Source organism: Sprattus sprattus, assembly GCF_963457725.1.
Source record: "Sprattus sprattus genome assembly, chromosome: 4".
Classification (NCBI taxonomy): Eukaryota; Metazoa; Chordata; class Actinopteri; order Clupeiformes; family Clupeidae; genus Sprattus; species Sprattus sprattus.
Window position 1 is genome coordinate 16,411,015 of NC_137923.1, and position 17,253 is coordinate 16,428,267.

Sequence of the window (17,253 nt, forward strand, 5' to 3'; positions counted from 1 at the left end):
CCCGATGGTAGGTACTGTACAGCATGTGATGTTATCTGTGCTGGTGGTGAGGTACATGCTGGGTTATCAGATCTGAATATTCTCTGTATGCTTTTGTTCTCAGCTCAGGCAGCTTTACAGCTATACATGCTTCAGCGTCAGCCCATTTTAACTGTGTACAAACACAGTATGTTCAGTGTTTTTTTTTTTTTTTAATATTGTATCGTAATGACCTTCAAGCCTGGGAGTTAAACAAATCTTTTATGCCAATATAAAGCCAACAGAAAGCTTCTTACAACAGATATACTTTGTCAGAAAATCATGGCATCAAAACAGGATGTACATGGTCTGTCCCACTGGCTCATTCATTCCTAACAGTCACTCGGAGTAGATGGCCATGTCTCTCCTCTGTGACTCTCTAACACACACACACACGCACGCACGCACGCACAAATAAATCTCTCATACAACAGTGTGGCTTGTATATATAGAGATATATATATATTTATATAGATGTACTTTTTTAATATTTTCATTTCAACAAGTTGTAAACACCACTTTTGAAGGAAAGGCACAGTAAAGCCAGACTCAGCTGTACTCTCAAAAGAAAGTAATAGTACAAAAAGCCATGAAGTTCACAAACACAGGCTTTAGACTCGCCCTGGAAAATTAACAGAGATAGGCTGGGTCGGAAAATGGAGTGCAATATGCACAGAGTTTAAGCAACACATCCAACAAAGGAGAAATAAACTTAATTTAAAGACTTTAGCTAAGCTCAACAGTAATGAAAGAAATATATTTTCAGCTCCCCCTGTATAGCCCAACATAAACAAATCATGTAAAACATTTATTTGAGTGGACAAAACATTTATATTTCAATGGACAAAACTAACAGGAACATAAACGCTGCAGTGCAAATTCACATTCTAAACTCAAGAGACAATTAGGGTTGCCTGAGGTTAAACACAAAACGCCACTGGTCCTGTGAGTTTCCGCATCAGTCACTGACAAATAAAAAAATGTGGATCGGATGGATTGGCCTTATTCTTTGGTAGTCACTGGATGTCCATTCTTGCATACTGTGTGATTCTCAGGGCTCTGTGCTGTTCTGCTGTGCACACGTCATTAGGCGGGGGGGGGGAATTGTCTGACGTACTAAAACTGCCCCGCTGATATATCATATAGACCTGCACCATGAAGCCCCAGCATCCCAGCAGCATATCGATACCCATATGCGTCCAGCCTGTTATCCTGGTGGCAGCCACGCCTCCACTCCCTCCCACTGGCATAGGTGGCAACATTCCTTTCATTCCCCTCACGTTAATGAGACGCACAGTCGTGCAGGAGGGGGCACCTGATCGCTGCACCCGCACCGTGTGTGCTGGGATGCCAGAGCGGCTACCACAACCTTCCCTTGCTCTCTCGTTCTCTTCCACCTTCCCTTGCTCTCTCGCTCCCTTCCACCATCCCTAACTCTCTCGTTCTCAGTCCAGTCTGAAAGGGCAGATGAGAGACATGAGGACAAACCGGGGTGGGGGGAGGTAGGGAGGAGGAGGGTTAGTGCATCACACACACACCCCTGACCCTTGCCTCCATGTACTACCTCACACTATTGCTGTTGCCACTGTTGAGCTGTGTGAGCTGTGTGAGGTGATCGCGTAGGTCCTTGGCGGCCTGAAAGCGGCCGTACAGTCTGCTGGGCTTGGAGCACTCGTCTAGCAGGGCCTCAAGACGGCCGTTGCTGACCACGTCAGCCGGGGGGTCGTGTAGCAGGCCTCCTGTGGTGCCGCGCCAGGTGGCGTGGGGTGAGAGAAGGTTCTGGCAAACGGCATAGTAGTTGTGGTCCACGGTGACCCGGGAGCACAGAATGTCCTTGGAGAAGGAGAGGCAGGCCTCTTTGTCACAATCTTCCGCACGGCTTTCATACCAGACATCGTAGCTCTCTGGTTTATCTGCAAAGAGAGAGAGAGAGAGAGAGAGAGAGAGATAGAGAGAGAGAAAAAGACCACCTGATGTGTTATTACATAGATCCCCATTTATTTCGACTGCATTGATGTAGGCCACATCCTGTGTCATTGTATAATGTTTTGTATTGTAGACACTGTATTAATCATATAGATTTGTCTCAGTAATTGGTGTTCTGTTCTACAATAATGTGTCCCTGCAGAGATAAGTGCGCAAGATTTACATCGATTGAAAACACACACACACACATTCGTGGGAGGAGCTGTCAAACCTGCTCTGCAGAAATGAGTTTACATGTACTCTACCCCCCTGACCACCTAAAATCAACCATAAAAACACTTCCCCTTGAGGCCTTCTTTCTATTTCGACCGTCTTGCACGAACACTTACTCTCTCTCTCACACACACACACACACACACACACACACACACACACACACACACACGCACACACACACACACAGAGTATGAAAGGCAATGACCTATTTTAAAGTGAGCCGTCTGCCGAGGGCAGCAGAGCAAAGAACATAACCTCCAGCTTCCTCCTTTGTCTGTGTACTAATGGAGTTGACTGCTCACTGCATTTAGAACCCTTTCATTCAATCAATACCAGAGAAAAATCAGAGGGGGGGGGGGGGGTGCACATGAGGAAGAATAGAGGAAAGGGAGGGAAAACAACTTAAGAGGAAATAGCAAGAAACGAGGACCAAAACACAGAGAGGGGAGATAGAAATAGGCTGAGAAAGTGTGCTTAAGAAACAGGGAGAGCACTTTAAATGGCTAGGGTCATGACAAACTGGCAGGAAGAGAGACTACCGTTCATCAGCAAAAACTATTTTCGGTCACTCTGCCAAAAATAGTGAGAGATCCGCTTTCCCGGTCATTTGACACAAGTCAATGACATGCCAATAACTAATTAGAGAAAATGAAGTCACCATTCTGCCAATCAATCCCTCCAGAGCCAATTATGAGGAGGCCAGAGACAGCATCACAGCACAGCACTTCAGCACGGGCACACTTTAGCCCCACAGGACCGGAACAGCCTGTACGGGTGGCCATACAGCAGAGCTCGCCAGGGGCACAGTGTGTATCTGGGGTCTAACAGACTGGAGTGTTTTGCATAGGGTGGCTGACAGTGCAGATGTCTCACTGAATGATTGGGGGGTAAAACGGAGTATACGTCTGCACTACCGGAAGAGAGAGAGAGAGAGAGAGAGAGAGAGAGAGAGAAACATGGTAGTATGTGGTTCATGTGTCTGTGACCAGATATTCTAAAATAACTACAACTTCAAACAGAGGCGTTGCTTTTCGACTTGCCAGACCACAGGCAAAAGGAAACACCCATAACCAGACACCCACATGGGGCCCTTATTTCTTAGTGAAACTAGGACCACAAACAGGCTTCGCAGCCGTAACCACACAGTGGGAACAGATGAGGATATCTATATTTCATTGGTTGCGTTTCAGTTCGACCTCAGACTGACTTAAGCTGACTTGAGCAACGTGAACTGCCGGTCTCAGTCGGGGAGGGGTTGGAACTGAGGTGACTGACGGGAGATCTTGCAGAATTGTGTTCCTCATTGTTGTTTGCAGTGGATACAGTTTTAAATTACAGTTAACTTTTCATTAAAATTAACATAAAAAGTTAACATTAGGACTGACTAAATAGATTATAGTGGTTATTTAATACTTCATTGTTGAGATACATTCAACAGGTCAGCAGTGCAGAACACATAAATGCAGTGTTTTATGTTTTCTGCACAATTGTATCTTCAGCATAAACTGAAGCATAAGGCTTTCAGTGCCACTGTTGCAGAAATCATCAATGTATACCTGATTTTTTTTAAACTATTCTTGCATAAGAAAACACGTCATGCTTGTCATGGTAGATTCCAGCCAATGAGGGTGATTTTCTGACATCATGAAGGAGTGTCCTAGCTCATACGGTGGTTTCAAAAACAACAGCCACCTTGCTCCCTTGAGGCTTTAATGTCATGCATCATGGTGACATTCTGCAGGGCCGGCGAAAGTTGGACAACATTTCTAACCAACATTGCGTTAAGTCCGCATCGCATTAAGTCAGCGCTGTGCAGTGCCGGATTAAGTCGTACGCCACCATTGACACAGGGCCACAATCAAGCAAGTGGATCTGGCATTTTAGTAATTCTTTATCGGCTGATCACAATGACTCGACCACACCTTATTAACGTTCACACATAGCTCAGTCATTGTTCTATAATGGAGCAAATCATTTCCAGTTGCAAACAGGGGGGTTTACACCAGAGAAGACGGAGGTTTCTTTTGCGGGAGGTCCATACGGAACAAGAAATCATTTTTGGGGCCACAGTATTACATTTATTTATTTACTTTACTAATAGGAATAAACAATTGATCAATATATATATGCTTACCAAGGTAACAACTTGAAGACACCAAAAAAAGACACTGACTTCCTTTGGGCTGTATTGAAATGTGCCCAATGACCTTTCCAAGCATCAGAAAATGCATTTTTAACAGACTAAATGTTCGCTCAATCACAGACCTGGCTCTTAACAATGTCATATTCTATTGGCATTGAGTCGCTGGCATAATGTACGGCCTGAAAGCCAGGTGCGTAAGGAGAGCCATTGCCTCCTAGCGGCCACCCATCCAAAGGCGCAATGCCCTGGAAGGCTGATGAAACACCTGAATTCGCCAAAATGAAAGCGTCGTGTGTGGAGCCAGAATAGTGGGCAAACTCATGAGCAACCTTACAATAAGGGTCACAGATCACTTGAACATTTGTATACATTTGTTAAAGCAGGACAAAGTATTTGCCTACCACTTCAATGTGCTATACGGTGATGTTATTCACCTTACCAATAGGGGTTTAGAAACAGAGCAATGCTTATTAGGAACATTTTGTTTTATCTGCGCTTCATTTAATCAAGACTTCAGTCACTTCAATAAATAAAATTAGGGCCAACAGAGTCACAAGCCACACAATAATGTCCATACCATAGGAATTAACACTATTCCAATGGGTCTTAAGACACACAGCTATCATTTCCTTTCTTGCCGTGAAGTAAGCAAGAATTTAGGTATAGTATTGCAACAACTGAGCCTCTATTAGTTAGAGCTGTGAAACACTTAACGCCCAATGACACACTGGTGACTAATTGAGACTCATTCTTAATGCCTCTCATTATTGTGTTAATCTTCCTTGAGTCATTGTTTTCTTCATCTGTTTTACCACCAGCAAAGGACCTGGATGTTGCCTCTGCTGTGAAATTAGTTTTACCTCTGAAGGTGCCAACGAGGTGCACTTAAACTGGAGAGCATGAAGTCATGATATTTAGCAGTAAGCTTAGCAGGGACTTCAACAGGGACTGGACGTACCGGCAGGGAGCTCACTTAGAAAAGTAGGATTGCATTGTAGCTACCACAGGATTGCCCAATCATAAATCACGTGTCTGTTGTATTTCTATTGCTAGTTTAAGAATACAAACTTACATGTTATCACCTTAGCGTTGCTATTTATAAAATCCCAACTAAATCGTTGATTATATGTCGACAACCAACCCTGTGCCCCCTACTCACTTTGCTTGATGAGTCTCTTGTCAGCCACAATGACGTTCTCTGCGTCCACCACGATGACCTTGCCGTCTCGAGGGCCCACAGCAAAGTTGTCGAAGCTGACGTCCAGTAGGTAGAGGGCAAAGTCAAAGTCGTTGTTGGTGAGCTGCTCGGCGATGTCCATCAGCTGTCTGGCCAGGTCCACGCGTTTCTCCCACGGGGCGTTGTAGAAGCTCCACAGCTCCTCCCCCACGTAGTTCACCGCCACCATCCTCCCACACGCGCCAAGGTACTTTGCAAAGGGCCAGCCCTCGTCCGAGGGGAAACTCTAAGAGAGAGGGGAGATCAAAGAATGACATGATCAGAGAAGACGGATGGGGCTACAGTTATCCCAAGGGCTCATCAAACCCAAGAAACCTACCCTTTTAGAAGGGTGCATCTGGAGAAAGACACATAGACAGTAACATAAAACAAAACAAATGAATTAAAAAATAACACGATTGAAAGATTCGCACACTCAAGAGCAGCACTGTTCAGGTGATATCCACATTAAAGCGGTAGGTGTCTCACATATTAAATGCCTTCAAGCCGCACAGGGTTTTGAGATCTGACTCATTAGAATGTTAGTCATCTCACTAATACCCAGCCACTGCGAGGGAAAGACAATTAAAGATTAAAGGCAAAATTAATAAAGCAATCATGAAAAATTGATGGGTGATTTCTCAGACTAACAAGCCAGATAATGTAAAATGACTGTGGTGAGCGGGAGAAAGTGCAGTCTGGCCTGAAGAATAAAGTTTTTATTTTTCTTACTGTCTGGGCCAAAATTGCGTGCGGTTATCGCTTTCAGGTTGTGGAAAAAAAACCTAACAAAACCGACCTTGACAAAAGATCTTGAGCACAGTGGATATCTGAGTTCAAGTTTCATTTCAAGTGGAGTCATTAAATTTGCATGGATAGCTATTTAATATTTCATAAAATGACTCCAGTAATGTAGGACACAACACACACACACACAAATACTTAAGTCAGATCATATATATTAGATGGCAGAGGAAATGGACACAGCTACCCACACACTTCCGCCCATGTCAGGATGAGTAGGGCTGCACCGTCAGTATGCATGACATCCTGCAGACAGCCACACAATGGTTTGAGCTCCAGAACTCCAGCGCTACCCGATAAAAAAAAACTCCAAACCATCCGGCACAGTCTGTAGAGTTGAACCATGCTCACAGAGAGGAACAATGCTGTGGCAGTAAACAGGTAGTCTTGTTCTCATCTCTGTGAATATACGAAACGGAGGAAATGGTAGATGGTAGCCTTGTGATGTTTCATTTCTCTATTTGTAAAGCCTAGCCTCCAATGTGAGTAGGACCATAGTGTGGCATCACCGACAACACGGTGTGGCAACACCCACAACACAGTGTTGCAACACCCACAACACGATGTTGCAACACCGTGACATAAGGCACCGATTGGTGATCGGCACTGATCGCTCTCAACCTATCAATGTCCTCACTTTCTTTCACAGAGCTGTGGACATCACATGGATGCTGGATAAAGGATTTTGAGGACACACACATGTGCTGTGCTTTTCAGCTTTACTCAAACTGCATCCTCCATCCAACACAAAGACCCACAAATATTCTACACACAATTGAATACATTCTGTTGTATATTCGGCATGAGGAGTTGATAGGTACAAAAACAAGAACAAAGTTCACCACCGAGACACAAAGAAAACCTATGCTAAACAAATTACCAAAAAGCAATGACCACACTTCAAGAAAATGCTTCTAATGCTTCTAATATGTCAATGGAAATATTTTCCTCTAGGTGAATAATAAACACCCATAATAAACACCCATGTGTATATCACCACTTACTTTAATTGAGAGTGTGAAACATGGCCTTGTTTGCGTGCTTCATGACTGGAATGCTGAGCCCTACAAATTTCCTATCATTTTCATTCAATGATGTACTGCTCAAGGTGTGAAACATCCCTAAAAAAAGCACACCACAGTCGAATCTGGTATCATATTTTAAAAACTTGTGTCAAAAAAAACAAAAGGAGGATGGAAAGCCTGAAAGGTCTGACACATGGAATTATACTGATAGACAGTCAACAGGGGGAAGTGGACGGTCTTAGTAGCATGCTCTTTGACCTTCAGGTTTGCAAGCCAGTCAGAGCTTGAGTCAACGAGAAGGCATGACGTCAATTTGCTTACACTTTTGTTTACTTTCCACTCTGCTGACCACAGCAAACAGCCTTGGAGGTGAACTTATAGTTAGACCTACTATGGCTTTTGGCTCCTGTCATGTCCTAGTGATATCCCTGTCAGGTGGGGGTGGGGGGCGGCTGGGCTAGCTCTGTGGCCCAAGAGAGATTAATGACTTGATGGACATGTCACACCTCCCCCATCACCACTACTACTACTACTACCACCACTCTACTCCGCCCGCCCGGCCACCACCCCCTTCAGGCTCATCCCATGCTATTCTCAGCCTCACTGAGCAGATGGGCCATGCTTTCATGAGGGGGTGTAATGCATGCACATGGTCAATGGGCACCTTCTCTTGAAGTAGACCGTACAGTGATGCAACAAATGGAGGAGAAGAGGGGGTGGGGGTTAAAGTAAATGGCATGGGCTACAAAAACACAGGGGTGGACAAATCCTAGTATTTTTAGCTTGCCCAATGGGCCAGTGAATGCTCCATTTTGCTTGACCAGACCCTAGATGTGTTTCCCCAATGTCAGTATTATATATACGTGAATTGACCTTGTCCGGCAGGCAATAAGGAATAGAAAATAACTAACCCAGACTCGGAATCTGCTTGTCCCGGGTTACCCGGGCAAGCGATTTGTCCACCCCTGAAAATAAGAAGTAACATGCTGATAAAACGGACAGCATTGGGATTCTCATCACACACTGGCAATCTCAGCTGCCCTTCCAGAATTATTCCTCTTCAAGCCTGAAGCAAAGTGGCCAGCCCATGCCCTTCACATGACTCTGCAAAGAAAACAGGACAACAACTTGTTTTCCCATTGACACACTAAAAATACAAGGCCACAAAAGCTGGAAGCTAGCAATTCAGGAAGCATGCTGTGAGGACAATGGAATGGCCTCTGCACTATACAAGAGTCAAAACTTGATATGCCGTCATTGTCAGAAGTAAAATGAACAACAAATTGGGAGGTTTCACAGGCTATCGTGCTGCAGTGCCAGAAAACCTTGCTGTGTAAGGAAACTCAGTAATCAGAGATTAGTTTCCAGCCTCAAACACTTCATCACAAAATCATGCTAGGCTCAAGAAGGTTAACTTAAAATCTGTGGGCCTTCGGAGGCCAAGGCTTGTGATCACAATTAAACGTTTCATGAACAAATACCAATGGCATAGGAATGGATGCAATCAATCAGTGTCAATACTGTTTGGCTGAGCTGCCCTGCTGTGTCATTACACTGATGGAAGTGCTGCACAGGTTGATAGGGCAAACAGGGCACCACGAACAAGGCTAATCAGATTCTATGGATCCTGCTTGGAGAGTGAGCTGATATTGCTGTTTACTCCACACAAAAATCACTTTTGTCACAGATGGATTGTGAGAACAAAATAAAGGAGGGCCATGTGAATAATAAGCACTTTAGAGTTTGGCTCTTCAACAGCTGAAGTCAATCATTAGCAGAAGTGGAATGGAATCAATGAGTTTCAGAGGTGCAGAGGGAGTTCAGAGGCATTGACTGTCTCGGTTGAAAAAGACCTGCAGGTGTCCAATACAGCAGAAAGTAGAGACAAGTGCTCTGGCACCTATCCATTAACACAGCATGTAAGACTGTACTTCAATTTTGCAGATCATTTGTTTCCAATAAGACATGAAATTCAGCAGCCAATGATTCTGCAACTGGGCCCAACTAATGATGGAACAGTCCTAGCTCCTTTCACTGATTAACACATAGCATTTTTAATGTCAACCAAGAACAAATAGCCCTTCAACTTCGTACTGGGATAGAAAAGTACAGCATACTTAAACCCAGGGTCATACCCAATAAAGTAATGTAAAATGATGTAATTTATCAAAATGTTACACTCAATTTTAAGTGGCTTAGGTGTTACTTGTCTTGTATACAAGGTAGTCTGCCTGTTCTCCTAGGCTGCTTGCAGTGTTGATCCAATTGATTTAAATCTACACGGTTGTCACAAAATACTGGCATATGTACTCAAACATTTGTATGTGCCCTCTCTGTTTCTGGACAACAGCAACTCTGTTGGAGGGCTGGTAGGAGTCTTACCTGCAGCACCAGAGGCTCTGGATTGAAAGCTAATGTCATGAGCAGCTGCATCCTTTCCGTGTCCTTCAGGTTCTTCAGAAGGAAGCTTCCGGAGTCCTTGGTCTCAGCATACCGCCTCACAATCCGGTCTAGTAGTCTCTGTGACGGACAGTGCACCAAATCTGACCAGCCCTCCACCACCTCAGGGGTCAGGAGACGCACATCCCCGTTGAGTCGTGCAAACTCCGTCTTATACATGGACTGGATGAGGTCACAGCGCGGACGGCCCGTGGCCCGCTTGCAGATCTTCTGGTCGATGTCAGCCAGCTCCTGGTTGGAGCCGAGGCGCTTGAGCACAACCCGGCGGGATCCTTCTCGGGGCTCCCCGTACTGCGCGAAGTAGACGTTCTTGACGTTAAAGAAGTCCAGGAACCGGAGGCGGCCCCATGTCTCGAAGGACACCTGGCCGTTCATGAATTTGCGGCACCAGCTGGTCCCAAAGCAGGCGGGGCACTTGTTGAGGCCCACGAAGCGCCGGTCAGTGAGCTCGTTCCGCTGGAAGGAGGCCAGCAGGCTATGAGTGTTCATCAGCACGATCACAAACAGCGCCGCCACCAGCAGGAACTTGCCACATCGGTACAGGCGACCGAACTTCAGAGATAGGAAGCGCAGCATGATGCCCAGCTATCAGGGATGGGGAGGGGAAGTAGGAAGGGGTGAGGGATGATGGGGTGAGTTGAGACAGAGTCAGCGTCTAAGATTCATCATCATCATCATCATCGGCTAGATCTTCATCCTCATCAATGTCACAGTCGTTTTCCTCGCCTTACCCTTCATCCTCACCACCACTGTATAGAAAGTTCTGCGTGGGTAGCGAAACAGTAGATTAGAGCGTACAGATTTGGAAGCTGTTTTCCGGATGTCATCTCCAAGCAGTGGTAAGCCTCCACCACTGAACCTTTCATAAAAGAAAAACAAACAAAAACACAAACATTCTTAAGGGATCACTTGAATCATGAGCAAACTTTATGAGTTCATAGGTAGCCTTCTGAAGGGGACCATTCTCAGTGACAGCTTTTGAGAATAAAACAGAGACAATGTTTATCTCAACCATGTCCTCACTTACAGGGTTTCCAGAAGTGGCTGAACATTGTTCATTCCGTATTATATGTTCATGTTTTAAATGTTGTTATTATGTATTGCAGATGGTCATATCACATTAACGTCACAGGATATTCAAGTTACAAAATGTAAGTTGTAGAGGAAAGAAACTCATACCCTGAGGAATGTGAACACTGGTTTCTGTTACAGAAACTGCATTAAGCCACTTAGAACATTTTGACAGCGCTTGAATGCGTTCGAAAATTGGCAAGAATTTCCTGGCCTGCGCTGCTTTTATTTATTAGACCAGGGGTAAATAAAGGTACACCAAACGCCGCACCTCTCACAGGAAGCAGGACACACTTGGAGACCTTTGAGAGGACTTAAAGGCTGAGATCACTTACGCACACAGCAGAGGCATTCATTTAGCTCAGGGACTCAACACTGATAAAGAGACTTCCTTGCCAGAATACCTTAAACTTGAGCATACAAATGATGCAAGGTTTAATGGACCATTGTAAGGACCATGCAGAGGGCTGATCATTGATGGACTGTTCAAACATAAACACAACCACAATCATCTACTTCCATGCCGCAAACTGAAAGTTAAAACTAAGTTTAAGAGATTTCAGGCTTCTAATGGAGGAGTATTCAGTAATTATTATTATTATTTTTAAGATGATGTTGCACATGTGATTGTGGTGAACTGCATCTTGAAAGTCGCATATAGGAGGCCAAAGTCTAAAAAGATCTGTCAATGTGTAAATACATGAAGGCATCAGATTTTTTTCTTTTCACTGCACATGTGGGAATTTCAGAAGTCAAAATGTACACATGCCTTTCTCCATTTAACTGCCTTGCAATTAAAAGTTTCAATGGATTTTTCAAAGTTTTTTGCTTCCAAATCACAAAGAGCACAACTCAAACCAAGAAATTGCCAGCTACTTAGAAAGTTGGGTACTTTATCTTACGGCTTCCTTTTATTATAAATCCTAAATGAATTCCGCTGGCTCAATACATAAAAGAGCTGTTACAATCTCTACCATGTGATCTTTACAATTAATTTTAATTGGCCATAATAATTGGTGAGATAACAGGAAACTAAGGATATTAGGGTCTGCTAGGGGCTATTGTATAAGACTGGACAATAGTGTACATATCAAGCTCTTGCCCCAACTTCACGAACAAGGCAGTATAATGAATTGGTGATAATAATTACTGAGATAATCAAGGCACAGGAGAGCGTAATAAGAAATCTCCTAGAAGCTACTGGATAACATTGGACAGTTAACATATTTAGCCGCTGTCCCCCGACTTTAAGAACAAGAAATTATAATTACGCTCAAACAACTCCAATGATTTCTGCCAGCACTCTCTGATCACATCCAGAGCAAGGCACTCTAAGGCATTCATCACAAATCTGCAAATTAGGTCACATGAAATTCAAAACAATTAGGAGGTCTGAATCCTCTCGACAAACAATTTGTTTCCTGAAGCCAGCTCATAAAAAGAGTCCTAATTAGAGAGATGGGAACACAAACACATTCCTAGAAATAGATGGTGGGCTCAACAAGTGGTCCACACTGACAAGAGGTGACTGAGGAGTTGGACACTGAAGCATTTGTTTAAAATGTCATTTTTAATGTATGACCTTATACTCTTCCCTCAAAAGAAATGGAGCAGTCTCAGAGTAAATGTGCAGGCCTAGTGCCTTACTGGCAAAGCCACACTCAAGGGTAGGTGATCAAAACAAGCTGCAGCAGGTTTGAGCTGCGTTCCACCCCACCACACTGCGATTTAATGATGCTATCAATGCAGCTGTATACCAGTGACAGTGGGCTGGTAGATTATCTAGGTGCAAGCCTAGCAGAGATAACGTCACTGATGAAGCCCCCTTAGGGCAGAACTTCCTAAATAAAAGGCATAAATATTGGACTGCAGAGCTTTGATATCGTCTTCCAAGTTCCTTTGGTCAAAGCACCATTGAAACAGTCAGAGGAAAATATTTGTTTACATTATCAGCATACATAGCAGAACAAATTTTCTCTACTATTTGTACCTTCTTGTTTCTTTATTCTTTTTCCATTACCCAAGAATCTTTGGGTCAACGCATTCGCATAGTTGGATATTTGAGCCAGAATTACTTGTCAGTGTGAATCAGCAGGGAATCAATCACAACACACATGAGGTAGGCCTAACCAGACACAGCACCTCCTCAAACACAGAGGTGAGCTTTACCAATCAGTGCATGCACCAACCATCGCATCTGCTGTGGTCATGACGACCATACCAAACTGTGGTGAATCCCCTGCGAGTGTAGGTCAAGTGGTCATTTTTTAGGGCGCAGAAAAGAAAACACAAACAGGACCATTGTTTTGCATTTGAGCTAAAGTGAAATATCGGCTGTTGCTTTGTCAGACTAAACATTAATCTTGTTTGGGATATTGATCTGCATTTATAGCAGCATGCGCACAATGTCACATACTGTATGTTGCAGTCATTCTATTGCGTTCCATGGTCCACTACAGTTCTATTGCACATAATGAATCTTGCTCTTCTTCCTGTCAAACCAGCAGTGTCCAATGCACCATAAGGAGAACGTAAAAAACAAACAAACAAAAAAACTACTGGGCCTATCTATACCTTGGATGCATTCAGGCTCATCATTAGATACAACACAGTAGAGGGAGTTTTAATGCTGATACTCGAGTAACTACTGAGCATGGGGGTGGGAGGTACAGCCTTCAGCAAATGACCGCAGTGTAGAAAAGTAGAAATTTAAAAAAAGAAAAAAGGCACATGACTCATCAATGCCAATTACATCCAACTCCCAAATGTCCCACTTAAACAGCTTTAGGCATAGCCCTTCTGCTTAGGAAATCAAACAGTAGTGACTGCAAAGAAAGCTCCCTCAGCTCGTCCCCAAGTCCCCGTCAGACCTGCTTGTCTTGAGTTTCCACTTCCGTCTCCTGTCACAGACGGCAACTCTAAAAGAAGCAACAAAAGCTTTGCGGCTTTAGTGCTCAGTGTGGGCAGCAAACATTCGCATGGAAATGAAAACTAAAAGTCTGTTCCATCTCATTAGTCAACTATTTAAGGCTGGAAGCTGTTTTACTGCACAAGTTTGATCATTAAAAGGCTACTACTCTTCAGAAATACATCAACAATTAAAGTTGGAGATGAGGGGGGAAACATTGCCAAGGTTATTGACTGTATGAGTCAATAACGTTTGATTCAACATAGCCAATGCATTCCCCCAGACAGCTTTCAGCTTCTCAAAAAAGCAGGAAAGCTAATATTAGTTATGCAGTGTGTGGTCTTCTACAGGCAAGGGGATGATTAAACTCAAAGAGAGCACAAACGTTCTCAGGCATATAACATGTAAAGAACACATGCAGGCCAACAAACTAAATGTAGTACTGTCCATCTTAATGGCTGTCTAAGCACCTTATTTAGTAACTGATTAGTGATGTTTTTCTCTCACCGGGAAAGACTGTCTGTACCTACAATATCAACTGAAAGATCTATGGAAGACGCAAATAACTACAGGACAAAAAAAAATCTGCTAACCTTACCTGGAGAAAGAAAAACCACACACACTCACCATACAGGCTAGTTATGTCTCTCCACAGATGTTCTCCGTCAGTGCCTACCAAGCACTCTTGGTTGAATAATGAGTTCTGAGAAAGTTGGGAAGGCTTCTGCCCTTCTTCCTAGTGCTCTCAATTCAGACAATATGGGAATGGTAATATGTGGGCCACTCTGACCCACATGTGCAGTGTGCATTGATGCCGAAACCCTTGAGGAAATCCCATATGCAGGGCGCATAATAATTAAACACCCTCCTTGCAGAATCGGGAGAGCCCATTAAACGCACTTAAATTACTTTGCAGCATAATACAGGCTAGTCTACTATTTAACACAATTATGGTCACAGAACTAAACTCATCAAAACTCTTGACGCGTGATGTGTAGTTTTAAAAAGCCTTGTATAACATACACACCTTAGGTAGATAATAAAAGGCATTCGCAACCCACGCGGCAACTACTTACCTAAGCTTCTGACAACCCCATTTCAGAGATGATTCCTTTATGAATTGGTACGTCCTATAATTTTCAGAGATAGCGACATGCCGTAGCCTACAATAACATCTGCGACTACGATACGGCTACCTACTGAACAGGGACACTAAGTAGCCTAGCTGACAAGTACACTGCTACATTAGTTATATTAGTTGCATTATCCTAACTGACGGAATCCTGTTCTGAATGCCAATGGCAATGTATATTTGATATTTTGGTGAATTAGCTTACACGACGTTACTAAATAGGACAAAGTCGTATGCTAATCGAGACACGAAGTTTTCTAAGATGAAATGCAATGGGTTTTACTGTAAACAAAAAAGATCACTTATGCACGTGCCTCGGGCAAACAAGTTCGAGACAGTGTAGCAATTTTCTTTTCTGAACACGATTGCCCTGGTTCGGCTCGTAAGAAAAGAAAGATTACGGGAGCTCAGAAGTTTGCTAACAGCAGCAACCCCTTTCAGTCTTAAAGAGCTTCATATTTCTGCGGAACACAGTACACATTTAGCTGGTTATCATGGCTAATACATATCCACAAGTCTCGTTCCGTCCCTGTTAACGTCCAGGCGATCGTTTTTGTTGAAGTTAGTTGAAGTGTGCAAACAGAAATTTTGTCCTAACAAAAATATTTCAATTTTCTTGGAAATAAGATTAAGCAATACGGAACACAAATCGCGTTAGAAACACGTAACATTTGAGAACCCCGAACCCTTACCTGTGTAAAAACTAAACAGTCCAGTTGTCAAATGGCTTGAAAAGGGAAAATTTGCGATCGATATAAACTCTTCTCCCACCAATAGAGTCTTGATCGCCTGCGCACAGTTTTACAATCTCAATTTCTTAAGCACCTAAGAATTCCAGTTTTTAGTCCAGTAGATTAGTTTACCGAACAGAGATCATCTACCCTTTCTCATAATCCAGGCACAGTCGTCTCAAGCATTCAAGCAGCGGCACAATAGCTCTCTGACTTTTTTTCCCCCAACAGCTCTGGATTTAGTATTTACGACCCCCTTGTCGGTTTACAGCATTTGTTGCTAGGCAGCGAGCTCTCAATTTGTCGCTCTTCGAACCCCTCTAATTAAAAGCAATTTGTTGATACTTTGCATATGAGGATACTCAGGGACGTGCAGTGAGGTTCGGAGCTGGTGAGGCACAGAAACCGGAAGTGATTACGTCATTTTGAGCTCTAGTTTAAACTATATATATAATGTATATATACATGTATATATGTCTATGGTTTTAAAATTGTCATCTGATCAGAACTGAAAAAACGTTGTTTTATTGTCTAATACCATTATTTTCAAACGATTGTTTTTTTATTGTATTATGATGAGTTATTAATAAGATATTAATAGTTGCAAGCTAGTGTATGTAGCCCTCCCACCAATGATATGGCTCATTTCATTTTGTCTGGAGAAAATATAACTACGGTGGTGGGATGCTAATTTAAATGACCATTTAACCAACTCGGACAGCTTCCAAAAAACAATTCCATATTTATTTACACAACATATTAACATGTAAACAGTTAAACACCGCATACATAGCACACAATACCAAAATGTTCTACTGGCCAGTATAATTTAAAGTTGGTGCACTTTCGTTGGAGCTCATAACCGTCAGTTTGAGGTGAAACAAAATGAATCCACTCACGATTATCAGTATAGATCAGTGAAAATCCGCTGTCCTTTTCTTGAGTGAATGCAGTCAGTGGCTAGTTTAGCTCAGGATTAGCACCTACCTAGTCTGCTCTCAACTTCAAGGCAACTTTCCTGCATCAACAGCCTTTAGCTTCTTTAGGTTCGTGTTGCGCATGAATATGTAGTCCCGTTGGGAAACGTGAAATACTCCAATGCAAATGTGTAATACTACTGTGTTAACTTAAAATACTTAAACGTTCTTAGTTAATTCAACATGCCTCAGGTTAGCAATGCAATCTTCCATTTTCGCTGTCAAACTCAAGTAGAGAAGTGAAGAAGAAAATCCAACGTCAGATTATATACCCAACAAGTGCCCTCTCGCTCGCCACCCTTCTTGAATCCGTGGTAGTGCGTGCCTCCCTTGCAATATTTTTCAATGCGTTTTCAGCTCAACTCAAAAGGTTCTACGCTTGCGCACGCATGCGTTAAACCCAGTTTGGAGTGATTTCGCAATCCTAGGGGAGGCACTGCCTACCCTGCCCATAGACTGCAATGCATCTGCCTCCCTTGACCGCACGTCCAATGTTCATTGGCTGATCACTGGGAACCGGAAATGCTCAAATTGAGCGATTTTGATAATAAAAATGCTCGAAATGA

At 43.3% G+C, this 17,253-nt stretch overlaps 1 protein-coding gene across 1 annotated transcript; it reads right to left on the reverse strand.

Moving 5' to 3' along the window:
* Positions 1-555: 555 nt before the first annotated feature.
* On the reverse strand, positions 556-15,869 carry dipk2aa (divergent protein kinase domain 2Aa). Its single transcript, XM_080838151.1, has 4 exons — positions 15,672-15,869; positions 9,791-10,727; positions 5,523-5,826; positions 556-1,931 (listed from the first exon to the last, which is right to left on the reverse strand). The coding sequence occupies exons 2-4, from the start codon at positions 10,442-10,444 to the stop codon at positions 1,579-1,581; spliced, it is 1,311 nt and encodes a 436-aa protein (XP_080694277.1). The 5' UTR covers positions 10,445-10,727; positions 15,672-15,869; the 3' UTR covers positions 556-1,578.
* Between the last annotated feature and the right edge of the window lie 1,384 nt (positions 15,870-17,253).

Excerpts from the sequence above, each read along its gene's own strand:
- dipk2aa (XM_080838151.1), bottom strand. The coding sequence starts at position 10,444 with ATGCTGCGCTTCCTATCTCTGAAGTTCGGTCGCCTGTACCGATGTGGC. Across the intron at positions 5,827-9,790 it reads CAGAGCCTCTGGTGCTGCAG|AGTTTCCCCTCGGACGAGGG; the intron begins GTAAGACTCCTA and ends CCTCTCTCTTAG. Across the intron at positions 1,932-5,522 it reads CAAGAGACTCATCAAGCAAA|ATAAACCAGAGAGCTACGAT; the intron begins GTGAGTAGGGGG and ends CTCTCTTTGCAG.